The sequence below is a fragment of the Capsella rubella genome, unplaced genomic scaffold, assembly GCF_000375325.1.
Source record: "Capsella rubella cultivar Monte Gargano unplaced genomic scaffold, Caprub1_0 scaffold_2, whole genome shotgun sequence".
Lineage (NCBI taxonomy): Eukaryota > Viridiplantae > Streptophyta > Magnoliopsida > Brassicales > Brassicaceae > Capsella > Capsella rubella.
In genome coordinates this window covers 5,965,336-5,992,468 of record NW_006238922.1, presented here as the reverse complement: position 1 = coordinate 5,992,468, position 27,133 = coordinate 5,965,336, and the positions used below count along the sequence as shown (strand labels likewise).

The window sequence follows — 27,133 nt, the reverse complement described above, 5'->3', positions numbered from 1 at the left end:
AATGTGACGTTGTCTCGTACTCATGTCATGCATTTATATTAGGAGTGTAGTCACACCCACTTCTCTGTATTTATTTGATGCATGTGATGCTTACGAAAAAACTCAGTATCCCATCCAAATAATAAGGGTATTTTTATCCAAAAATTATAAAAGTTGTATCTTCTCTCTTGTATTGCAAAATATCAAAACTTCTAGGGTAATTGTAACTCATGGGCTCAGCTGACTGTTTTATTAAGTAAATGTCATCTATGTTTTGTTATTTATCTATCATTTTTCCTGACCATTCTAACCCTATCTCCCACCTAAAAAAATAGGTTATCCACCAAAACTTTACACACCACCACTCGCTTCCCTTCTCTCTCTCCACAATCCACTTCTCTCTCTCTCCATCAATCCCCGTTACATATTTTTTTGTAAAGAAACTTTCTCACAAATAAAGCAAAAAGAAGAACCTTCTCCACACAAATGATGATCCAACAACAAACGCATTTTCTCACTAACAAGACAGATCAAGAAGTAGAATAAGAAGAAGAAGAAGAACCTTCTCATGTTTTCATTTTCCGTTCTAAGCTCCATGATATCTTCATCCTTGACCACCTTCCTCTAACCGATTACGTCTTCAAAAAAATTTCAACGACGAAGATGGTGATTTCACCTCCATTTGTCTCATCGACGGTTTTACCGGACGTATCATAACCTAAGCCGATGTACAAACCTATTCAAGAAGGATCGCCGCCGGAATGCATCGGCTTGGGATCCGTCACGGTGACGTCACGATGGTCCTTCTCCCAGCTTTGAATAGGTTATCAATATAAATAGGTGATAATATATAACATTTGTGGTTATTTATTTGATTAGCTATGTAAATCATATGTCACTGCTATACATTATAACTTATTTGATAAATTCATCGTTATCTAGTTAAACTATTTATAGTTAATTATATGTTATGCTATAAATTATAAGTTATTTGATAAATTCATAATTATGTAGTTAAATTATTTATTATATATTGACATACATCCCTGTTTTTATTGCTTTTGTTCATAAATAGTCTTTTCAAACAGTGTAGTCATAGGCGAAAGAACAATTATTTTGATATACAATGTCAGAAAATATTAATTTTCATTTTTATAGCAATAAATATTAATTTAACAGAAATATGTAAATTACCGTAATAATAGAATATTTAACATGGTTCAAAATAAGTTATCGAATGCTATTAATCAATGATAACCAGTGTTATTGAATTATATCATCAGTGATGAATAGTGTTAGTATTATTTTAACAAATAATATGTAATTTATCCCGATAACAAATTATTTAACATGTTTATAAAATAAGTTATCGAATGCAATTTAGATTTTGTCAAAGATTTGTCAAGAGCATTAGTAGCTTCTTCTAGCATATCCTATATTAGGGACCATCTAGTAACTTTGTTCCATTGTAGAGAGAGAACAAAATGTGAACTTATTGATCTCCTTTTTATTTTTTTGCAATTTAATTGCTGGATAACACTTCATTCCACTGAGACATATCCACACAGATACATGGTTCATAACCTATCTATTTAGGACATCCGTTCCATATGAGGTAAACATACGTTTTATAGATCTATCCACTTTTTCTCGAAACATACATTCGCTTACATTAACTAAGGAAAACAATACATAAACGAAAAACTATTTCGACAATAGAGAAATGAATTACACCCATGGATAACGCATACACTCTTACGAAACCAACATGATATCCCTTGAGAGATAGTAGAAAATGCAGTGCATACACCTCTCACCGTTATACTCCTCAAGAATATCATGCTCCTCCCAACAATGTGGGAAATCATCGGCGAGGGCCAACCATGTAAATGTGGTACATCAAAGTGTTTGCAATATGCAACAGCGTTTCAAAACTATACTTCTTCTTAAGCGCCCAGTAGTCATCACTCTGAAGGGTCCCCGCACAGCTTTGCAACATGTAATAAGCCAGGTTTGCCACATCGTACACATCCTTCACACGTTCCAATGTGACCAGGGACTCGTTTATATTACAAGTCCTAAATCCCAGCAGCAGGCTCTTTACGTAAAATGCGTAAGGATTTCCAACATTTAGACACCACCCGAAGAAATCATGTTACTAGCAAAAAATATGGGTTTTAGAGCATTACCACTACCTTCTCTACATCCTTGGCAACCGTAGAACCGCTACTCGCCAACCAATAGAGCACAATTTCGGCGTTCCAGAGAACTACGTCTTGTGGCAGTTATCCTATATGGATCTGCCATCTCAACCTCGTCACTCTCATATACGTGATCTGCTTCCATTTCAAAACGATGTTACGAACATGCTAAATTCTCTATTTATTAAAAAAAAACTAGCCAGCTGTAACCTAAACCCTATAGGTCTTGATGATTTCCAACACCTGTTTGGAGGGAATACTCCCGCCCAACTTTCCTGACCTCCCCTTTTCTGATGGTCCAATTAAAGCTCCCTTAAATCACCCACCAACATTGGTTCATACATCTACCCACCGGCCATTTCATAACGCAATTCAGTGATACACAACACTCCTAACAGTGAAATACGTACATGTGGATAATTTCATTTGGACAGACTGGAACATAAGGATGATTACTCGTGGACTATATACCTATCATTTAGTCTGAAACCATGTGGATACCCATTAACATAACTTCAACACTTGCTAAACTAGATCCATCACACCGAAATTGTTTTCTTTTTTATCTAGTTATCTCTTGGAATATCACCCCCTTATATTTCTCTATTTCTGGACTATGACTTGTTGGTAGTTGAGAACAGAGCAATAATCACTGAGGTACTATATATAATATATACAGTACAAAGCCATGTGGATACCCATGAACAAAACTCCATAACTTAGTAAGCTTTGCTCGATTAGACGGATAATATCCATGCTTACAAGCATGAGTCTAAAACATCACAAAGGAAACGTAGTTTTTTCTAAATAAATAACCACTTACTCGGAAGCTAATCTCAATGACAAAGTTTCCCAGAAGTAAAAGGGCATACATGTAACACACACCCAAATTGCTTTCAACAGATGACCGTTAATTGTTTAGCTTAACCGTTTGCTTACAGCCCAAAAATTAGAATACTAACCGCAACCCCCAGTACAAAAAAAATTCGGGGTTAAAACTTCCCCATCCACGAGATGGCAAACATTTCACCTTAACCGCACCCATTACCACCCAAACAATTACTCTACTAACCGACAACCCCATTACAACAACAAAAACCCTCGCGGCTCATTCTTTCCCATCCACGAAAACACTATTCAGATTGGGTTGTCACACCTAGTCCTATTGTGCCCAGTCTCTTTGCATCTTGAACACCTTTGAACTTTTGCCGGAGCTGATGAAGATTTCTATGAAAAACAGACAAACAATATATCAATGTCAAACCATGACAACCATCAATTACACATTACGAACAAAGGATTATATTCAACCATAACTTACTGGATATTCTACAATGGATGGGATCCTCGCTTGCTTTGGCCTGCTAGATGGCCTCCTTGCATTAGGTGGCAGCAGCTCCCTATACACAATCTCCTCCGCCAAGTCTATATTCTCTGCATTCAACTCTGGGCTAATGACCCCTGCATAAGTAGCTGCCCACGTAGTTGTTTTGTAAAATTCCCCTACCAGTGTGGCATGAGGGGTATCTTGAGTATATGATGCCAACATCGGATGGCCACATGGGATTTTGTCTTTGTCATATATTTTGCACGTGCACTTTTTCAAATCCAGCAACACATCATGCTTCCCACCGAACAACCCTACCACTTCATAACTCCAGCTACTTATACTATCAACCTTGCTGCATTTAACCGTCACCATACGCTTTGTCATATGTTTATCTACCTCGGGAGTCACCAACCCCTATTCTTTCCAGCCTTCTTCCTACGAGCACGAAACCATCAGGTGAGCATAGCACGGATAAATTTCAGCAGCTCCACTATCGGTGAAGCTCTGCCTTTCCACAAAGCTTTATTCAAAGTCTCTGCAATGTTGCTAGTCATAAGGTTGTAACGTTCTCCCTAGAAATATGCGCATGACCAATGAGCAGTTCCGATTTTGTCCAAGTACTTAGCACATTCCATGTTTTTTGCCCGTTATGTTTCTGTGTAACACCCTGAACGCACCAACTGTGTAAGCATAACCAGCATTACTAACCATCTTCGCCAAACCTTTGCAATGGAATCTAGCATTAACATTCCTAGCCAAGTGAACAATACAAGCTCCATGCTTAGCTTTTGGAAAAACACTTTTCTTAGCAGTGTATATAGACTGGTTACAATCTGAAATGATCGTTAGCGTATCACTGTCAGCAGTAATCCTCTCCACCTTCTGGAAAAACCATGTCCAAGCTTCATCATTCTCGCTATCCACAATTGCGAACGCTAGGGGGAACACTCGAAAGTTAGCATCATGTCCACTAGCTGTCAACAAAACACCCTTATATTTTCCGATTAAATGTGTTCCATCCACAACCAGCACTCGTCGTAGATGCCTAATGCCCTGGATTGACGCACCAAATGCTAGAAATATATACAAGAATTTCTCTTTTCCATCATCTCCAATTATAGTTTTAATGTCTGTCACTATGCTAGGATTTCCAAGCTTCAATGCATGCAAATAATCAGCAAGTTTGTCATACAATTCCTCCTCAGTCCCAAATAAATTCCCCTGCGCCTTCTCCCACGCTCTCCAACATTTGCTGTAAGATGCATCAACCTTAGGCTCTTCCAATACTAGCTGCTGCAACTCCATTGGTACTAGTCCCTTTGAGGGATCACTGTATTTTGCTTTATAAACAGCTGTAATTCCTCTTGATGTTGCCTTCTTCTTGTAATCGCTTCTTGTTTCCATGGGGCAAGTGTGGTCAAGCGAAGCTTTCTTGATTTCATTGTAACCACTGTTTCTCAACTCACAAGCCAAAATCCTCCAATCACATCTTTCATCCACACAGTTTAGCACAAAACAATCCTTCATGGTTCTCGTTTGCCTGAAATGGAACACTTTTTTAATCGTATATATAGCTATCCCTATTTGGCAATCCTCCTTACTTGCGAATACTTTGCCCTTATATATCCCTCTCTCGTCATCATCGCAATCAAGATCCGGTATGTCTTCCCTCACATACTCTGTATCATCAAACAACGGTGCAATATCAAATTCCTCATCATCTATCTCCTCTAACTTACGTTTCTCAACATGACGTGTCGTCCTCTGCCCACTGCTCTCACCAATCGGAGCACCTTATCCCTCTCTCGAAGGTGTTGTCCATTTTCCACAAGGTGGATATCCAACATCACGCTTACCATCTTCCTCCTTTTCCAAGTGGAAATCTCCATTCAAATTCACACTTTCATCAAAACGGTCATTTGAGCTCCACATTACCTCAACTGGGTCTGTCCGACCATAATCATCTCCAATGAAATTTCCCTAGAACTCTCTATCATAACCTCTAGGAGACACCACAACATCAGTTTCTTCTGGTTCCACCCCCTCCATTTCATCCCATTCATCTCCAACTTCCTGACTACCACCACAAATCTCCCCATCTTCCTTCGTTTCTCTCACCAGCTCCTCAATATCATCTAGTAGATCCGCATCAGTTTGCGTAGTAAGAATTTCAAGTGGTTTTGAAGCATGTGTAGACGTAGCAGGAGTAGATGATGTAAGAAGAATATCTTATAAATCATCATCACTTCCACCTGAACTCTTACCAGAAGAGTAGCTCCCGCATCCTCTCTTCATGCCACACTCAGACTCTGCATTCCCGGTTGCTATATCCACACCTCTTTTTTGGTATTCCCCAAACTTAACAAACATGTTCAAGCACTTGTTGTTGCAGAACAGACTCTTGAAATAGTCCAACCCACTTGAGGTAGTGACCAGAACCGGAGGGGTTCTCGCCCCTGTCGTGAACTCCATACTGTTGGGTGGACAGAAGCTGAAACTAGCCTTTTTCACGCCGACATTAAACTCTGAGACGACAGCATCTTCAAAGTCTCCGAGAGACATCCCCTCCGACACCGACACCGCTCGCGAAACCAAATACTTGTCCACTTCAAACCTCCAAATACCATCCAAGGAACTAGACCACTCTCCACAGAGAACAATACAATGTCCATCGAAACCAACCTAATCCAAAAAATATAGCATAGTTAGTTTCCAAAACTTTCGAATCCACAACTGCAAAATAAACTTTGGATTCATGTATCCACGGAAAAACCTTTGAATCAGACATGTCGGCTGTTCGGGAGCATCCACAAACAAACACTTTTCTACTTTTCCTTATCCACACAGGTGTTCCCAATTATCAGCCGCACGATCTATGCCAACTAAATTTATAACGAACGGTTCAGATCTATTTTTAAGGAAGTTCTTTAGTTTCCATTTAGTTAAGACTCTATGTATTTTCCTTCAACATGTGAGATTATTATCGTCCTAAAAACTCGGCTACAGTGCCAAAAACATTGAAAAACGGCACCTCATCCACAAAGGGTCTTATTTTGTAAGCAAACACATACAAACGGTGCTATCAAGCAACGTTCCCATATTTAAAAGCACCTTTCACACATTTTCACTTTGCAAACTACATATAAGGATGTTTATGTGAGCAGAAGAGTCATCACAAGACTTCTAAGCAATCTTTTGCGAAAAGAAGAAAAAAGCAAAAATCCTTATGATTGCAAATACAACATATAAATTTTATTCTTTTAATTAGCACTCTTTCAAGACTTACAAAATGGGCCAAAATTTCCATACATTTATGTTCCCATGGTTTGCTTTTGGTCATATGACTTCCATACTTGCTTCCCAAGAAAGCTCAAAAGCAACTTGAACATCTCAATCTCTTTCCAGAGAGCATCATCTTTCATCCTCTTACTATTCCTCACGTTGATGGTTTTCCTCCTGGAGCCGAGACTTTCTCGGATATACCCATCTTGTTGTGGAAGTTCTTGCCTCCAGCTATAGATCTCACACGCGGTCAAGTTGAAACCGCGGTTCTTGCCTTGTGTCCTGACGTGATCTTGTTCGATATTGCTTGTTGGGTCAATGTAATATCAGCTACATCTATTGCTCATGACTTTGTTCAAGGTGGTGAACTAGGAGTTCCTCCACCTGGTTATACTTCATCAAAGTTGTTGTACCGCGAACATGACGCTCACGCCTTGTTGTCTTTCTCTGTATTCTACAAGAGATTTTCTCATCGACTCATCACAGGTCTTATGAATTGTGATTTCATTTATATTAGGACATGCAAAGACATCGAGGGTAATTTCTACGACTACATCGAGAGCCAATACCATAAAAAAGGTTCTCTTATCTGGTCCAATGCTTCCTGAGCAAGACAAGAGTAAACCCCTTGAAGCTAAATGGAATCATTGGTTGAGCAGGTTTGGTAAAGGCTCTGTAGTGTATTGTGCATTGGGAAGTCAAAACACTAATCTAGAGAAAGACCAATTCCAAGAACTATGTTTAGGAATAGAGCTAACAGGTTTACCGTTTTTTGTAGCATAAAGCCACCAAAAGGCCCAAAGACAATTCAAGAAGCGTTACCAAAAGGGTTCGAAGAGAGAGTAAAAGGTCGTGGAGTGGTTTGGGGAGAATGGGTGCAACAACTATTGAATATTGGCTCATCCATCAGTAGGCTATTTTGTGAGCCATTGTGGATTCGGGTCAAGGTGGGAATCTCTAATGAGTGATTGCCAAATTGTATTGCTTCCATTTTTAGCTGATCAAGTTCTCAACACAAGATTGATGAGTGAAGAGCTCAAGGTTTCAGTGGAAGTGGAAAGAGAAGAAACTGGATGGTTCTCGAAGGAGAGCTTGAGTGTTGCAATCACATCGGTGATGGACCAAGATAGCAAGATAGGGAGTCTAGTGAGGAGGAACCACTCCAAATTGAAGGAGGTTTTGGTTAGTGATGGGTTACTAACCGGTTACACCGATAAATTGTTGGCACTTTGGAGTATCTAGTCAACAATACTTGATGAATGAACTACTTTGCTTACAAAGAAGTACGTAGCTGCTGTTTTACATTAAGGCAACACTAGACTAGTTAGACTAATTAGTGTTGTCTTTCTTCACTTTGTTTTTGTTTTTGTTTTCAGTTCATCATTTCATCAGCAATATGTTTCTTTTTTATTTACCCCTTTCACGTTAAACTAAATAATTTACATAACCACTTTATATTACACTACATAGAAAATTGATAAAAAAAAAATTAGAACCAGTCCATTATATTATATATGAGCGAAACTGCATGCATGATGTCTTTTTTTCCACGAAGTCATTCTGCTATGAAATTCGTAAGAATATGTGACTTTGCATGCAAGAATCTGCTGAAATTAATTTGTGAAAAATGTGGTTACCCCCGGGAAAAAACACTGAACCGAATATCCGAACCGTAACCCACCCGAAAAAACCGTTTTGGTTCGGTTCGGTTTCGCACTGGGAAAACAAATACGCCTAGTTTATGTGATTCAGTGTCCCTTGACCCATTATCCTTTTCGTTGGTGTAAAAATATATGCAGTTATGCATCAATGGGGTATTGTATTACTTAGCTCAACATCCTCATGCTGCTGCTGAAGAGAACGGTGACTGGTCTAATGTGATAGTTTGCTTTGATGTTAGATCTTAGAAATTCAAGTTTGTTGATGCAAAAGAATGCTTTCCTGATGAAAAATCAAATCTTTATATACCTTTTCTTAAATTTTTTGATTAATCAGGTTTCCATAGTTGCATATCTTCAGCTTTTATTGATGCCGACTTCTACCATTGTATATAAATAATAGCTGCCTTGTCACAATCACTGAGACCAAAAGTGGTTCTTGCAGTGTACATTAGAGAGAACCAGAAGAAGAAGCAAAGATACATTGTGCCATGCATGATCTTATTACTTACCCCAGCCTTTGTTTCATACTCTTCTCGATGAAGACTGGCCGGGGCGGTTGACGAACCCTTTTCCTAGATATACTTTTCTCACTGCAAGTTCTCACATGCTAGATCAGAACTTTAAGTCACTCTTACTGCGTTTCTCAGAGAGAAGATAAAAGAGAAACAACGTATGGATACAAGCAAACTGAGCACTGAAATCTCTCTGTCTTCTCTACAGATACTTTCTTGCAAGTGCACGTACTTTGGTGTCAAAATGTGACGATGCTATCCGCGAACCCGGCAGATACAAGGGATTCAGAAGAATCTGCATCAACAAAAACAATTTTAACGATGGTGACGAAACCAACGAATCAGGACATAACCAACAGCTGCAAATTCATTAATCAAGAAAACTTTACCTTTATATAAAGCTCATGCACCTCCTGAAAGAAGCTCTTGATGCCATCCTCGTTGCGAGAATCATGAAGGAGCATGAGGCGGGTATGTGTTGATTAATTAAGGAAGATATAAACTGAAGATGAATCTGTAAAGCACAAAAGTCAACATACCAATCTGACACTATATTTAGGCGATTGAATCATCAGTTTATTTGAACTAGAACTCAAAGGGTCTAAATTAGTAATTAGTTCCAAGGTAAAAAAGGATATGGCCTGCTGTAACATAGACTGACACAACCAGATCGTTAAACCTGTCAACAGACTTCAAGAACCTGAAGAGATAGTAATAATAAGATAATGAGATGAGTCATCCTTCAAACATGATAGAAAAATTTCACAAGGGACGACCTTACTTACATGGCACTAGTAGTCCATGCTAGATCTTGGACAACATCTAAAGCTGCATGTAATATAAATTGGTGCAACTGAGCAGCATCTTCTCTCTACCACATAAATAGAGAATGGTGTAAGTGAAACTTATCAAGAAGACCACATACCAATTGCTATCATAGTTGAAACTTATATATCTACCAGCTATAGATGAGAAGACAAGAAAACAGAGCAACTGATAGAATGGTCCCTCCTCAAAGCCAAAAAGATGTGTTATGTCTAACACATGAACAAGTAACCAAAGAGATAAACTCTGTTTTGTCAATTTTTCCAAGTCCCCTTTCATTTACTAATCGATGATGTTTAAATACACAAAATAGAAGAAAGAAACTACTCACTAAATCTACAGTTAAGATACGTGACTAAGTGGAGATGTAATCCTACTAATTTAGGATAAGCAAAGACAACTTGATCTCAATTCTACCGGTTACATAGATAATGTCGGTTTACTCCGATTAACCAGTTATGTTCTCATCAGCAACAACATATGATAGAGCAGGAACCGATTAGTCATGTAATCAGCAATAGAAAAATCTACGTTTCAAGAATTATCTCGTTTGAACAAGGCCTACTCGACTCATGGGTGAAACGTTCCTCGACCAAAAATAACTTAAACAAGGGAAATATCAAACCTTATTCACATCACCAGCTAAATAAACCACAGTGATTAATCAAATTGATTCAGCTAAGTTACATTTGCACCTCTTCTGTTTCAAAGAGTTAAAACTATGAAGGAACATTGTGCTACAAATTTGAATAATTTAGCACGATTCATTGTTTCTAAAACAGAAAGAGAAAAGAGAAATGTACTTTGGCAGCAGATCCAACTTCAGCTTCATAGATGGGAATATCATTCCGACCCACAATTATAAAACAAGCAGTGTTAGCCATTCAATCAAATCCCCGAATCGAAGAAGAAACTAAATCCTGAGTCTCCTCCTGAAAATAACAACAAAAGATGTAAATTTCACGATTCATTTTGGCTCTTATAAGACAATCAAAATCGAATACTTCACTCAGATCCAACTAACAATTCACGGAACAATTACGATTGCGCTGTAATTACGACAAGGATCGAAACAGATCCTTTAGATACGTTCGGAGAAGCTTTACCTCAAAAAGATAATTGATTGATTACTGATTAGCAAAGATCCAAGGATTGAAAGAAGAGAAAGAGGTTTGATAGATTTTTACATTAACGCCCAGAAATTTTCAGAGTTTTCGAACAAGAACAACAACCGTGTTTTTTTTTGCCATTGAAATTAAATATTTGGATGGTTAAAAAGCCCATGGTTATTGGGCCTCACGTTAGTGCCGATCAAGAATTCTGCTGGTTTAGCTTAATTAGTCACACACATATATGGATATGAGACAAAAAGCCTAATCGATAGTTTGAAAGCAATAATTACAACCCGATTTTAGTTTTATGGATTTTTCAACCAAAACTAAAACGTTTTTAACGAAAGGCCAAATAGCTATTATTATTTAATTTTTCATCAAGCCCACGTAAACCGAATGGGTCCATGTTATCTCTAATTTGTGTCGTTTCCGATTGTTTATTTAATATAGATTGCCATAGAAAATATTTCTTTACAAACAAAACCTTTCTATTCTATAATCATGATTTTTCGAAAAATAAATCACCTAACAAAATATGTTACTAGGATTAAAAAAATGATCTTTTCTCTCTCGTGGAAGGCGACGGCGCAGCTACCCTAAGGTTTGCCCTGGGGATGAGATTTCGGGTTTTGGATTCGACAAATTCGGTTAGATCTTGTATCTTCTGGTGGGATGTTCATAAGGGAAGAAAGGATTTCAAGGGGATGGTGATTTGAATTTTAATAATCGATACGGGATCTTATGGGTTATGGCAAGAGTTTTTGGAGTGTTTTCGAGATCAAGTTTCCATCTTTGTGTATGTAATTGGCTGTTTCTCGGTTTATCAGTGGCTCGAGGGGACCGGTGATTGCGGAAGAGAAAGGGAGTATTCCCAAGGAATCGATGAGATTTGGGAGTATCCGATTCAGTCTTCTTTGAAAGATTTATATCCTCATGATTTGAGCCTTGTTTTCGGTGGATTATGGGGAGATTTGATGGCGATTCACGAAGGTTTTTGGAAGGTTATTATGCCGGCAATCACTCAGCATATCAATCAAGGATTCGAATGGTTAAGGAAACGCAAGAGCTACAAATTGGCTCGTCACGGTCTTTCTATCCCTTGTCTCATTCTCGCTTTTTTTTCTTGCTTTTCTCTTTGCCTCATTGCGGTGTTCCTTTGTTTCCACTTTTTTTAGTCGCCATGTCTCAAAGCCTTTTGCTTCGTTCCGGTTCTAACAAGAAGATGGTGGCCTCAGTTCCTAAGAGGAAGATTAAAGTTCCGTTTTTTGAGAATGCTGCTTTGATTGAAGGCTACTCCAAGGCGGTGATCGGTCACTGCGTGAATCCTCGTCGCCAAGATATGAAGTCCCTTCTCCTTATGCTCCCTCGTATCTGGCAGCTTGAACAACTGTCCTCCGAATTGGCTCATTTGAGGTAATCTTATATTTATGATGACAAAAAAAAATCACCTAACAAATTGCCTAACTATCAACAACGCATTAACTTCGTTTCTAAATAACATCTCTTTAATAATAACCCACCAATCGCATTTCAAGTAACAATATCTCTTTCCCAGTTACATAGCTATCACAATATTAACATTTGCATTTCAAGTACAATATCTCTTACTCGTTAGAATATTACTTAACAGATGTATTTCTCAAAAGGAAATACGTAATTTATTCTAAAGATCTTATATAATCTATGCAACTTGATCATCAAGTTTTTTCCGGGATAGGTTACAATCGAATCAATTTTCCCCCTACTATAAATATATGCCTTGTAACACTCATGTTCGGAAATGGGTAGTGCCGATCGACACCAACATTTTTCAGTTAGACCGATTTGAATTTAATTGCAAAATCAAGTGGTTTGGGATTAGTTTAACCTAGGGCTCGACTTTTTAAAGGAGAAAAGTCGACTTGTTTTGTTCAGCTGCTGTTTTTTGTTTTGCTCAAAAGCTCTAAAAGTTTGTAAGTTCTCCAGTGAGGTTTTATGAGGTTTGAGAGAGGTTTGAGGCTGTTTCTTGGTGGTTCTAGGCTAAAGGAAGTTAGATCCGTGGTGTTTGGTGTCTGAGGAGTTTGTTTTCACCCCTGTCAGCCCCTGTTCGTTGCTGTACTTTCTTGTTTAAGAGGTGAGTGCAGAACCTAGGCTTATCTATGTTGTTTGAGTCATGTTTTGGTTATTTCTATGGTTGTTGATTGATTTTCTTTGTTTGTATGCGTGTTTCTTGTGTTGTGGTGCCTCTGGACAAGTCTTGTGGAGTATATATTCGGCCATGGATTGATTGGAGGAGCAGATCCGTTGATGAGAAACGATTGGAGTGATGTTGGGGCATCGGTGTCGATCGACACCAGTGGTGTGTGTCGATCGATACCAATCTTTTGTATCAGGAGGATGATCGCGATTGTTGATCGACACAAGTTGCGAGTGTCGATCGACACTACTCGTCATGTCAGATTATGTGGTCATTTGTATTGTCATTTTATGATTGTTGGTTATTGCTTGGATGTGAATTATGCTGCTTGTGTATTATAGCAATTTGTGGGGATGAATGCCTCACTAAGTATTTATGAAATACTTATGCATCTCTTTTTGTGATGCATGTAAAGGAAATGTGTGATCGTGGAATCATGGGGAGGAGAGAATAATGATATGGGGACTCGCTGGTTGTGTCGTGATTTTATGTTATTGTATTGTTAGGTTGTTTGTTAGGTTGTTAGTCTGGAATCTAGAAACATGTTAGGATGCTTTTCTATTTCTGGATAATGACTGGTTTGAATATTGTTGGAATGCTGGTTTAATATTGCAATTGAATTACTTGGATTGTTTGGTTAAGTCTTTTGCTGGTTATTGTTTATGATTGGTTAAATTGGAATTGTTGGTTAACTAGTTAACATTGGAATTGGATGGTTTAAATTGATTTAGTCCGGTTTCGCTAGTTGAGATGGTTTTAATTGGGTTAATCCGGTTTGCATGATAAAAAAAAAACTAGGCCGGGTCTTTTCAATTTGGTATCAGAGCCCCTAGGTTCTAGGACTGGGTAAAACGGGTGGTTTTGATCTGATGTGTGAGTTTCGTTGATGAGATATGATGATGTGATTTTATGTGTTTAATCAATTATGTGGGCATGGGGACCTAGATCATTCTTTCGAGCCTTCAATAAGATTCCATGGTAAGTTATGTGTTTTGTGGATTAATGTTCAACTGTACTTAGCCTTCTGTTGTTAGTGCAAATTGTTAGAGGTGGAGCTGCTGGTCGTGGTCGTTGCCGTGGGCTTGGTCGCGGTAGGGGGCGTGGTGTTGCCTCGGGTAGCAACATGAGTGTGGACGAGCATGTCAGCGATTCTCAGTCGTATTAGGAAGGATCTTTGGGCGATGCCAGTGTGAGTGCCTTTAGAGCCGGCTTGCCTGGAGACAGTACTGGTGTGGCTGGAACCCGGTTGGGAGTGTTCCAACAGGTGAGGCCCAAGGTCAGAATGATCGTATTGCGGATCTGCTGACGCAACTTTTGGAACGGTGGACCGCCAGGGGTGGCGGGAGTGTAACATGTTGGGCCAGGTGGGCTTGGCGTGCAGCCAGGTGATCCCGGTGTGCAGCCCAGTGTCAGGGTTGTGCAGCCAGAGGGAATAGGTTTGGTTGTTCAGCAGCCGTACTATCTGTGGATGATGGAGCAGCTGTAGCGGTTCGGAATATCCATGTTCTTTGGGGGTTCCGATCCGGTTGTAGTGGATGAGTGGCAGGTAAGATTGGAGCGGTACTTCCAGTCGATGAGGTACCCAGAGGCGTACCGGATGGACCTAAGGGCTCACTACTTGGCTCGTGATGCACACTTGTTGTGGAAGAGTGTGCTGGCCAAGAGGGAGCAGGGATTGATGATGTTGGAGGATTTCTTGTCAGAGTTTAATGTCAAGTATGTCCTAGCAGAGGCATTGGACCACATGGAGTTATACGACTCAGAGTTTAGCAGACTGTTGGTGTACTCGGGTCATGTGAGAGATCCGGAGCATATGTAGGTGTGTCGGTTCATAAAAGGTAATAACCACGACATGAGTGAGATCCGGAGCAGATGCAGGTGCGTCGGTTCATGAAGGGTCTCAACCATGACATGAAAGTGCGATGCAACGTACAAACCTACCGGTCGCGTGTGGAGTTGGTCGAGGTGGCAGTGGGGTATTGAGGACGAGCTGAGGTTCCTAATCCGTCGGTGCAGCCAAAGAAGTTCCACTCGTAGTCGGTTCTGAGCAGGGGCGGCAAGCATGCTCAGGGATAGAAAAGGAAGTGGGATGATGGTTCCATGACATGTCAGGGTTGTCGGAGATGCTTTAGATGCAGAAGCATGGATCACGAGCTAACGATCTGTCGGAAGAAGAACGAGCAGCCGGGGGTGTAGCAGTGGGTGCAGCCGGCAGTGTAACTGGAAATGTAACCGTGGGTTCAGTCTATGGCTTAGCTGGGAGCACCGCCAATTGCATAGATCGAAGGACCGCGGTTCTACTCGACTATGGAGACGGGAGAGCCATGCAACGTTTGACAGATCACAGGTTTAATTCTAAGACTCAGTTTGTTTACTTTCTATCGGTTTAGAATTGTTTTAAGTGATTGTGGGGTTGGGGGTTCTTAGTGTAAGGGTTTGTGTAAGGGCCCTGTTGGTGGACGGGTTCTCGTCCCACGTGTTGTTTGACTCTGGAGCTACGAATAGCTTCATTACCCCAGAGTGCACGGTGGGTGGTAATATGCAAGGAGATCCGGGTGGTTATTTTGGAGCCGTTAGAGTCGCAGGAGGCGCTTTGTTAGCGGTTCAGATTGCGAGAGAGTCAATGCCGGCGAATCTGTATATTAGTCTGGTGGAGCTATATGATGTGATTCTTGGCATGAATTGGTTGGCTCGGCATAAATATTATCTGGATTGTCACCGCGGGAGAGTCTAGTTCAAGCGGTCTGGACCGAAGTTGTATTACAAGGGTGTGAGACCGATTTCGGGGATTCTAGAAATATCGGCGATGTAGGTGGAGAAGCAGATTAAAAAGGGGCGGGAAGCCTACTTGGCGATGATAGTGATGCCAGAGATTGTCGGAGAGGTATCGGTGAGTAAGATCCGGGTGGTTCAGGAGTTCGAGGACGTGTTTCAGTCGTTGAAGGGGTTACCACTATCTCGGCCTGATCCCTTCATGATTGAGTTAGAACCCGGGACAACGCCGTTGTCTAAGGCTCCGTACCGGATGGCTCTAGCAGAGATGGCTGAGCTGAAGAAGCAGTTGGAGGATTTAGTAAGGGTTTCATCTGTCCTAGTGTTTCACCGTGGGGAGCACCAGTGCTGTTTGTGAAGAAGAAGGATGGGAGTTTTTGACTTTGCATCAATTACCGGGGATTTAACCAAGTCACAGTGAAGAACAAGTGTCCTCTACAGCAGATTAATGAGCTGTTGGAGCAGTTGAGGAGAGTTACGTAGTTTTCTAAAAATGATTTGGCGTCGGGGTACCATCAGATTCCTATTGACGAGGCGAATATCCGTAAGATGGTGTTCAAGGCGAGATATGGGCATAATGAGTTCATGGTGATGATTTTCGGATTGACAAATGCACCTGCGGCGTACATGAAGCTGATGAACAGTGTTTTCCAGTCGTTTCTGGATGAGTTCATTATCATCTTCATCGACGTTAACCTGGTGTATTCTAAAAGTCTAGAGGAGCACGAGGTGCACTGGAGGGCGGTTTTGGAGAAGTTGCAGGAGCAGAAGTTGTATGCTAAGCTGAGCAAGTGTTGTTTCTAGCAGAGAGAGAGATGTGTTTTCTAGTTCATAATGTGTCTGTAGAGGGAATTTTTGTGGTACCAGAGTAGATTGAGGCTATTAGAGATTGGCCTAGACCGCAGAATGCCATGAAAATCCGGAGTTTTCTGGGATTGGCGGGGTACTACAGACGGTTCATGAAGGGTTTTGCAAGCACAGCTCAACCGATAACCAAGTTGACGGGGAAGGATATTCCTTTTGTGTGGACTCCTGAGTGTGAGCAGGGTTTTGCTAAGCTTAAGAAGATGTTGACGAGTACGCCGATCTTGGCTTTACCATAACATGGGAAGCCGTATATGTTGTACACAGCTGCTTCGGGAGTTGTTTTGGGTTGTGTGTTGATGCAGTAGGGTAAGGTGACTGCATATGCTTTGCGATAGTTGCGGAAGAATGAGGGCAACTACCCTACTTAAGCCTTGGAGATGGCGGTGGTAGTCTTCGCTCTAAAGATTAGGAGATCCTATCTGTATGGGGCGAAAGTTCAGGTGTTTAGAGATCATAAGAGCCTGAAGTACATATTCACGCAGCCTGAGTTGAATTTAAGACAGAGGCGGTGGATGGAGTTGGTTGCAGACTATGACCTGGAGATAGCTTACCATCCCGGTAAGGTTAATTTGGTTGTAGATGCCTTGAGTAGGAAGCAAGTGGTTTCAGCTAGAGGACAGGATATGAAGACCTTGTTGGGAGAGATTAGCACTCTGCGTTTGTGTGCTACTTCTCAAGAGTCACTAGGTTAGAGGCAGCTAGCCGAGCAGATCTTCTGACCATAGTTAGGGCGGCTCAGGAAAATGATGCAAGGCTGGTTAATGCTTATAAGGATACATATTCATAGTATAAGGTTGCAGCCAGCGGGACTATTCTTGTGAGATTCTAAGTGACGCTCATGCGAGCATGTTCTCTGTTCATCCAGGATCGACCAAGATGTACAGAGACCTGGAGAGGTACTACCATTGGGTTGGGATGAAAAAAGACGTGGTTAAGTGGGTGTCTGAGTGTGATGTGTGTCAGCTAGTGAAGGCTGAGCATCAGGTGTCAAGTGGTCTACTGCAAAGTCTTCCTATTCCAGAGTGGAAGTGCGACATAATTACGATGGATTTCATAGTAATTACATATATATAAAGATAATTTGTGTCTATATATATAAAACTTACATATATATATTTGATAACTTTCAAATTGTAGTGACTTTTTGATAAAATTTACAAGAGTGGTATTTTAAAAATGATATTGGAAAAGGGGTATTTTAAAAATTCTCCCAATAATTTTTCAATCTTGTACAAGTGGATTCCACGTTAGCATGACTTCTGCACATGTGGATTCCACATCCGCATGACTACTGCACACGTGATGCCACATCAAAATTAATTAAACATTTATCACGTTTTTGTTTGTTTAGGCAAAAAACGAAACTTTAGGTTTGAACTTTAAATTATTTAAAAGTGCATGTATGTTTTAACACATGCGATAGTTCAATGTATGAATTCATCTCAGTGTAATTTTGCAAGTATGGAAAAGCCTATTTTCCGTGTGTATCATGTTCTGACCCGTTGCAAAAATATTACGATCTGTTTCTAATATTTTATTTTATATATTTTATTTTTGAATATTTTAAAGGTTTCAATATTAAAATATTCTAAACTTTTAAGACATTTAACAATTATAATATATTGGAACTTTTTAAAAATTTATATGCTCAAACAAATAACTTTATTAATCCGAACAAAAAGTTTAAAATTGAAAGCCCGATAAGTTAAACTTCATGCTCATTCATAGTTAGAAGCATACTGGTCATGTTTATAATGATTTAAAACCATTGACAAAATATTTAACCGATGTGGTATGTCTTACACTTTTTTCTATCAATAAAGTATAATATAAAATTTCATGAAAATATTTAACCAATCCTCTTAGATTTAACCAAAATATATAACCAACCCGATTTAGATATCCAAACTTTATTTTAATAAAATTTTAAGTTTATAATAATACTTTCTTTGTCAATTCAGTAATATATATCCGTTTTGAAAATTTCAAATCACAACATATTAAAAAAGATGAATTTTTATTCTATATTTATATTATATATTTTAATATAACTAATTAAAATAAGGTCAAATAAAGGTGAAAGGAGAGTAATAAATGTTTTTAACTTATTATTTTAAATTAGGAAGAGAAATATTAGGAAATTCAAAATCTAGATATGGAAATAATACAATCGGCTGGGAAATTATCCGATTTATATCCAAACCCAGTTAAATATCCAATTTTGAAGTATCCAATTGTTTAATTTTGGGTTAATTTTTAGTTTTGACCAGACCCATCATCACCTACTAGGTTTGAACCCGCGGTACATCGCGGGACAATTTTAATTATAAAAAGATTAATTTTTAATTTATTTATCTTAAAATTATAAAATATGTTTTATTGTATTTTTAATGTATGTTAGTTGCGTTATATATTTTTGGAAAGTGTTATATAATTTTTTTTATTGAATATAATTTTTTAATTGAAATTCTGTAAGTTCATATTTATTTTTTTAATAAGTTGGTAATGCTGTTTTTTTTTTTTTTGTTTAAATGTGTAATTGATTAATAAAGAGATAAAGGTTATTTACAAGTGACTATATCGTAGTTCCAAAAAGAAACAAAACCAACATGGAATACATGGGCGTAAGAGCATATAAGTAGAGTCACGGTCAAACCATCAGCCATCGTTGCATTAGGAGCTGCAGACGAGGCTTCTTCTAGTAGTCAAGAGAGGTGATACGGTTTCGAAGCAATTGGGGAAGCAGAGAAAAGCCCGACCCATGAATGCACGCGTTGCGTTCCTGCCAAATGGAGTAGACAGCCACTTGGAAGCAAAGTCTAAGCAACATAGAGCGGTTCACATCACCTGTGAGGGTGGTGATTGCGTCGACGGTGGAGAGCCAATCTGGGGTCAATCGCGTGCAAAGTAGCTTTCCTCCAAGAGAGGACCAATACGTGAAAGAGTATGGACAAGCAAAGAAAAGGTGATCCCGCGACTCATCCAACTCCCCACAAAAGACACAACGTGGCCCCATATACGCATATGAGATCCGGTGGAGAGACGGTTCAACATTGCTAACCAAGTTATGAAACTACAACGCAGAATAGCCTGACTGAACCAGATGATACCATGCCAAGGAACCAGGGTCCAGGTCTGCCGACTTGGTGTCAAGTGTGGCTGGACGAGAAAATATCACTAAAATCCCCCCCCCCCTCCGGACTGCCAGAGGAATCTATCTTTTTGCGTTGGATGAGTGTTGAAGAGGCGTGGCTCGGATTTGGTCCAGGAGTGGATAAAAATCAACCAAACGAGTCCGACGCAGATTCCAACCTCGACGCCCAGTCGCCTCCTTAACAGTTGGATGAAGAGGGACCCCTAAGATTCGAGGTCCTCCCAAGCCTGTTTTGTTGATAAGACGCCCCGACGGTAACCAATAGTGGTACCAAAAAGAGATTGTCTCACCATCGCCTATCTTTGCCCAAATAAAACCTTTAACCTCCTCTCGCAGCTTTAAAAGTTTACGCCAGACCCAAGAACCCAAATTTGTATTAGGAGCTGTCCAGAAACTACCTTGCTTCATTAGATTATGCCGAACCCAAGCTACCCAAAGTGATCCGGAGAGGGTGAACAACTGCCATATCAAATGGTAAGCATAAACCCGGGATACCTCACATAATCGTTTCAGCCTACAAACATCATCCCAAGCTACTTTTGCACCAGCAGTATTATGCGAGTTTTCCGACCAAAGGAATGCAGCACACAACTTTTCAATTTCATCAAAACATCGCGCCGGCAGCCGAATGACCAAGCACCAGAAGTTTGAAATGCTGTAAATAACTGAGGATATTAGTTGTCAACGTCCTGCATAAGAGAGATGCTTACTAGTCCAGGAGAGTAGACGAGTTCTAACTTTATCGATCAATGGGGCATAGTCATGGGCAAACATCGACTTTGTAATTAGAGGCAGCCCTAGATACTGAATAGGAAGAGTTTCCTCTGGAATACCCAAAGTAGCAGCAGCTGCAACCATAGTTTGCTTCCCACGGCCCCCAACGTAGATTGTCGATTTACTTGTATTAACATGTAGTCCCGAGAAATGCGAGTAATCAGCCAAAATAACCATGATCTCTCGTAGTGATGAGGGCGACCCATCCGTGAAAACCAATATGCTATCTACAAAGGACAAATGAGTGACCTGAATTTGTTCACAGCGAGTATGATGTCCAATTCTACCTGACAAAGCCGCATATTCAAGTAGCTGGGACAAAACGTTTTGCACCATCACAAAAATGTAAGGGGGGGGGGAAGGGACAGCCTTGCCGGATACCTCTGCTACTCCCAATAAAAACCTCTAGCTCCCCATTAACAACCACAGAGAAAGAAGCCGTCGAGATGCAGGCATAAATTCACTTAGTAAAAATTTCCGGAAACCCAATGCCTTAAAAATAGAGATAATAAAAGGCCATTGGACTGTATCGAACGCCATAGAGATATCAATTTTTAGAGCACTACGGGGAGCAATGAAATCCTTGTGGTAGTCTTTGACTAGTTCTGTGGCAATAAGAAAATTTTCCATAAGTAACCAACCCTGCACAAAAGCACTTTGATTTGGGGCAATGAAGTCCGGGAGTACTGCCTTGAGACGGTTAGCCAGGATTTTAGAGATGATACAACATGTTACAACATGCTATCGGACGGTAGTCCTTCATTGTTGTGGAAGCATTCTCTGGATTTTTAGGAATAAGGGACAACAACGTAGCCGATAATACTCCATGCTATATAAAACTCCTTGGTGTAGCCATCTGGACCACATGCCTTTCCAGAAGGAAGCGAAAAGAGAGCCTTTTGGATCTCATAAGAATTTTTTGAGGAGACTAAACCCAAACAGCGAGCCTCAGTGCACTTATAGCCTTGTAAACCAAAGAGGTAATCCAAAGAGATCTCCTCGAAATCGCTTACATCCTGCTGGAGAAACTCACGGAAATGGCGAGCTGCTTCTACTTTAATGTCAGGAAGCTTTGCTAAGACCTCCCCAGTATCTAAAGTGAGACATCGGATCGCATTACGACTAGCATTTTCCTGCGCTACACGATGAAAATAGGCACTGTTCTGATCCCCATAGCGTAACCATTTGATTCCAGATTTCTGCTTAAAGAATTGTTCCTCTAATGATGAAAGATGCAGCCAGACATCTGTGGCTTGAGATAAGGCAGCAAGCGCCATAGGAGAAGGAGAGGATAGAGCAGTAGCTTGCAACGAACATAAAGCATCATAAGCCTCTTTAGTTTTCTTTGGTAGGTCCCCAAACTTGGACTTGTTCAACTCGGGGAGGTGGGACTTGAGCTTCTTAAGCTTACAGTTGAATAATGACAGTGCAACCCGAGAATGGAAAAGAGGAGGATCCGCAGACCACACTTGAGCAACAGTAGGGAGAAATAACTCATGTTTGGCCAGAAAAATAAAAAATTTAAAAGGCTTACGGTGAGACGCATTTGCAGCAGAGAGATGAATGATACACCAAGAGTGATCCGAAATTCCTCCAGCCTCGAAAGATGCATAAGAATTTGGAAACTGTGTTAGCGAATTCAGGGTGACGAGAGCATGGTCAATTTTTTCCCAATGGAATTTGCGTCATGATTGTTTATCCAAGTTAATTTGGGGCCAGCTGCAAGCAAACTCCCAAGATCACAAAAGAAGTAGTGTTCTGAAACTCAACCATCCCCGTCATGTTGAAACCATAGTCCGCTGCTCTAGAGTGATCCGTTAAAGCCAATACTTCATTAAAATCCCCAAGAACAATCCATGGAACAAGAGGCTGAAGCACCACAGATTTGAGGTGACAAAGATGACCTCACAGCACTCTACGATCAGCCACGAAATTGGAACTGTATACAAAACTGCAGAACATCCTTTCTCCTGAACTTAATATTGTAATAAGACAGGTGATGTGTTGCACACTTGAGAGGATTGGAGTGATTGTGACCTCATCGTTCCAGCAGACTCAAATTCGACCCAACCGGTGATGATCATAGTTTGTGAGGTACGACCAGCCTGGCTTAGTAGAGGAGATAATATACTGCGAGTTGACTTCCTGCACCCGAGTCTCCAAAAAACAACTGAAAGAAAGCTTGACATGCTGCATCCAACTTTTTACAACATTGTGTTTGCGAGGCATATTGAACCCTCGTGTGTTCCAAGCGAAAAAGGACGTCATAACTTTCGAGAGGAAGTTCTCTTATTACCTTTTGGGCCAGTATCTTTCCGTTTTGGTATAGGCTTGATCGAACAACGAGAGCGACTACGATGACGACCATATATTGTGCGCCCTTAAAACGGTTGTAGACTGAGTATCAAGAACAGCTTGTGAGAGACCATGGTCCAAATTCTCAGCCACCTCAGAATCCGAATCTGTATCTACTTCACCCTCCTCCTTTTTATCCAGAGGACTGGGGTCTACAAGCGCAAAATTTTCACTCTCTTTGGTGATAACATCCTCCTCACCCTCAATTTGCAGCTCTCTAAAGCCATTTGGAGAGATAGGCTTTGCAACCGAGCCCACTTGAGCTTTAGATGCTGGAGAAGAGCTTCGATTTTGCCTTGACACCGTAGTCCACTGATTCACAGCAGTAGCACACTCCGTTTCCATCACACTTCTTGGCGTTACAGTAACCTGGAAAGGTGCAGCCCGACAAAGGTGAGCACGATCAAGCACCCGAACCTAGAGGAGGAAGTTGGACTCGGACGAGCTGAGAGAAGACCCGAACGAGCCCAACATGAACCCGACCGAGCTCTTGTCAAACCGACTTTGTAATTTGTCTTTTTCTGTTTTAGGGCTTCCAGCACTTAGTATAAATAGAGACCTTGGGTCAATAAGCCAAAAATCGATTTTTCATTAGGGTTTTTCTCTGTAGCCACCAAACATTTCCAGAACTTGTAATCTTAATATTTTGGATCTATTGAGTTTTTAGTGTTGCTTCTTTATATTATTTTGCTCCTTGGATTATTATCTATCTAGTTATGCAAGATTTAAAGATTTCAGGGTTTATGTTCTTATGATGAATTCCATATCTGAGTAGTTTCTGGGTTTAGAGGATGGGTTAGGTGATGAGGAATCTTAGTTTCTAGGGATGCTTAAGTATAGATTCAGGTAGATACCTTCTGGATTAGGAGATTTAATTGCTAGTCTTTTCATTAACCATGTGGGATTAAATCTTAGACATTCCAACACTCAAAAAGTGTTATATGGAATGTCTGATCAACTAATGCCAGAGATCTATATACTTACCCTAGAGATTGGCTGTTAAGGAGTAGATTGACAGTAATCAGATTGACATTTATGCCTATCTATAGTATGTTTCATCAATGAGTGTTGAGATTAGGAAGTGCTATAGATCTGATATTCTTTTACAAGAGATTGGATTGATTAGGTTAAGTGGTTCATTGTCTAGGATTAGATCTATTTGAGAATGTTAAGCATCCCCAAGAGATTAAGAGGATTCATCACCCCATTAGCCCATCCTTAAGACCTTCCTTTATCTGATTGTTTACTTGCTTTCATTTCCATTTTCAATATTGCTTATGTAGTTCTTAGATCCTTTAGCTTAACTTCAGTATTGTCCTTAGATCTTTTTAGTTTATCATTCTGTAGTTTACTTTTATGCATTTGAGTTCTAAATCCAAAATTTTCAACTACTTGGCTTGACTTGATTAGTTCTGCTATATCTTGATTGTTTGCAATACACCCATTTGGATCGATAACCTCATGTACTACATTGCACTGGGGAATTGAACTCAAAGACACGAAAAACGCTTGTTTCAATTTGGCGCCTCTGCCATTTGAGTGTTATTTGTTCCATTTAAGATTCCAGTTCTATCTAGATCAAGTTCTTTCTATTTCAATTACATTCGCTTACTGATTTCTACCTTTGCTACTTGTCTGTTTTGCATTTCAGGTACACTCGACCGAGCTACACTCTACACTCCCATCGACAGGCTGGGAGAGCCATTATATTGGTTAAGCTATAGTTCCAATACTAATTTTAAACGTGAAATAGTTTTATTTTAAGAGAATTGAAAAAAGTGTTTCTTAATAAACCCATTATAAAAAATAATTATTACAAATAAAGAGAAGATCCAAAGACAGTAAAAGAGAAGATCCAAAGACAATAAAAGAGAAGATTCTGGACATGCCTTTAGCTTTAAAAGATGGTCAAAATCCAGCAGAATGCATATAATGAAAACACAAAGTCTAACAATAATAATAAAAAAAATCTAATGCATCCCCTGATGAAGGTCATTGATGAAGTTCTCACGGATATCGAATGGGCCAAAAGAGGTAGATGGCCTCCTGGAAATGAAGTTTTAAGGTAAGAAATTTTTGAGTTAAATCCTTACTGCATAGATCCCAAGCTTCTCCGGAGCATGTTTTTGTTTTGTATGGAAAAATATTTAAGAACCTAGTGCCACAGAGGAAGGTTTCGAACATGTTCTACATAGAGTTGTCAGTTAAAGCCACCCGCTGGTTAATTACCTTTCTATATCCTTGGTTGTATATCAGTTCCAATACTTATTCATCAATAAAATTCGTGGAAGACCATTTTAAAAAATATATTTCAACTATTAAGTCGTAACTTAAGACCCTAGCAGTAAGTGATTATCAATCAAAAGACTCATCTACACAAACACTAAAACAACCATATACACAAACCTGTCCCAAAAGATGGATAATCTTCTTATAAGAGTGGCTTCCAATCCATGTTAGAATTTGAATTAAAATCTAGAATTAAGATTTATGGATCACATTCCATCTGCAAAGCCAAAGTGGGAGATAGAGAAAGAAAAAAAAACTGAAACACATTTTAATAGCAAATCGAAACAACAAAATATGTACTCTTTTACCATTACGCCTTTATAATTTGACTAAAATACCAATTTCCGCAACCTACTGCACACCAGGTTTATGGCAGCGGTGTTAAGTAAGAACATCACTTGAGAGTACAGAGTAAAAACATAGTGAACTAACTTTAATAATTTTAATAGACTTGTAATGGAGTAACTGAACATGGTGAAACGAAAGAGAAGAAACAAAATCCTTATCTTGTTGTGCGATTAATGAAGTAAATAAATTACATGGTACTCCTATAATCATATAACAATCACAAAGAAAAGTTTAAAGAGGATTAAAAAGAAACAAAAGCTAACAATTTATGAAAAGAAATCACATATTAAGAAGGGTCTCCTGCATTTTTGTCAATAGCTTTGTAGACTTGTCTTTGTCTTCTTCTAATTTCTTAGGTTGAGGAACTTGAAAACCTCCATTCCACTGCTGCTTCTTTTTCTTTCGTCTCTGCTTTTCTTCACGCTTCTCTATGAATCTTGCTGCAGAAATCAAAAACACATGCATTTGATTTCATTGTATGCATCCAAGTTTAACATATATGTGTTTGACTGAAAAAAAAAGTTTAACATATATGCAAATAATAAGTGAATGTTAAATCATACCAGTTATAGTATTCGCTCACGCCAAAATCCAATTGTCGCCCCATAAAGAACCTGGGCAAGCATGTAATTTACTAAATTTCATGTGTTGATTAGATTCAGTGTAACTGTGTAATGAAACATTATTACTTCTATAAAGCTAATCAAATCGGACTTGGATTCAAACGTTAAGTTTTAGATTCGATCTTTTGTTTACATTCATACAAATTAACCCCCCCCCCCCAATTTTTTTTAATGTAACATAGTTTCCCAAAGCGGAGAACTTGTTTCATATTTCAAGTCACATAACTAAAAATCACCATCCAAAATGATTAGAATTGATGTTGAGATAAACATGCTACCAAGGATGAGAATTTAACTTTCTCCAAACCAAATCAGCAAATCTCCTACTTCATGAGTAACTCAATGCCCTCACATCTCCAGACCCCATTTTCTCACCCGCAACGCAAGCATCAAACTCGTATCAGAGGGATTTGTAATCTGCAACTCCTAGCTTCTCTTCCTTGAAATCCAAATCCTTGGTACCAAAGTCAATAGATTGATCATCAAAGATATATTTCTTCTTCTTCTTATTTTTCTTCTTGTCCAATGTTGGAAGACGGCGTTTTAGAGAAGAGGAAAATAATATTAGGTCATTGGTATTATTATTAAAGAGGTGTTTTGATTTCTTATAATTAATAATTAATGCATAATAAAACATGAATTGTTAAGCTGGATCCGTTTAAAAATCCGGGTCCATTTACTATAATTTATCAGAGATGAAGAGTAAAAGCCCATAAACAAAATCGAACATGCCTTGTTTTCCACGAGGATCGAACTCGATCTGTCACACTCCTTTTAAGACTTGGACAGACACGTGGATCTTTAGCAAACGGGTAGGATAATTGATTTTGATTTGTAAAAATTCTGAAAATTACCCATTCTAATTTCAATAAA

General features: G+C 39.4%; 3 protein-coding genes and 1 pseudogene across 7 annotated transcripts; 2 read left to right on the top strand and 2 right to left on the bottom strand.

Annotated features, from left to right (window-relative positions):
- Positions 1–3,317: 3,317 nt before the first annotated feature.
- LOC17894496 lies at positions 3,318–3,894 on the bottom strand. The gene is made up of 2 exons (XM_023788469.1): positions 3,502–3,894; positions 3,318–3,407 (listed from the first exon to the last, which is right to left on the bottom strand). The coding sequence occupies exons 1-2, from the start codon at positions 3,892–3,894 to the stop codon at positions 3,318–3,320; spliced, it is 483 nt and encodes a 160-aa protein (XP_023644237.1).
- A 2,905-nt stretch (positions 3,895–6,799) lies between these two features.
- LOC17894246 lies at positions 6,800–8,935 on the top strand (annotated as a pseudogene).
- On the bottom strand, positions 8,795–11,014 carry LOC17895363 (trafficking protein particle complex subunit 2). Its single transcript, XM_006302918.2, has 6 exons — positions 10,897–11,014; positions 10,594–10,722; positions 9,751–9,836; positions 9,604–9,665; positions 9,355–9,440; positions 8,795–9,260 (listed from the first exon to the last, which is right to left on the bottom strand). Exons 2-6 carry the CDS (start codon positions 10,672–10,674, stop codon positions 9,168–9,170), a joined length of 408 nt encoding a protein of 135 aa, XP_006302980.1. The 5' UTR covers positions 10,675–10,722; positions 10,897–11,014; the 3' UTR covers positions 8,795–9,167.
- A 442-nt stretch (positions 11,015–11,456) lies between these two features.
- On the top strand, positions 11,457–24,758 carry LOC111832059. Of its 5 annotated transcripts, XR_002835189.1 has the most exons (5): positions 11,457–11,549; positions 11,730–11,988; positions 12,078–12,315; positions 12,921–13,015; positions 13,137–13,715. XR_002835189.1 is itself a non-coding variant. In XM_023788311.1 (4 exons), exons 1-4 carry the CDS (start codon positions 11,517–11,519, stop codon positions 24,722–24,724), a joined length of 597 nt encoding a protein of 198 aa, XP_023644079.1. In that variant the 5' UTR covers positions 11,457–11,516; the 3' UTR covers positions 24,725–24,758. The 5 variants fall into 5 exon arrangements, 4 of the variants coding, with proteins under 4 accessions (XP_023644079.1, XP_023644078.1, XP_023644080.1 ...); XM_023788311.1 differs by lacking the exons at positions 12,921–13,015; positions 13,137–13,715 and adding an exon at positions 24,652–24,758 and having other exon boundaries at positions 11,730–11,982; XM_023788310.1 differs by lacking the exons at positions 12,921–13,015; positions 13,137–13,715 and adding an exon at positions 24,652–24,758.
- Positions 24,759–27,133: the final 2,375 nt, after the last annotated feature.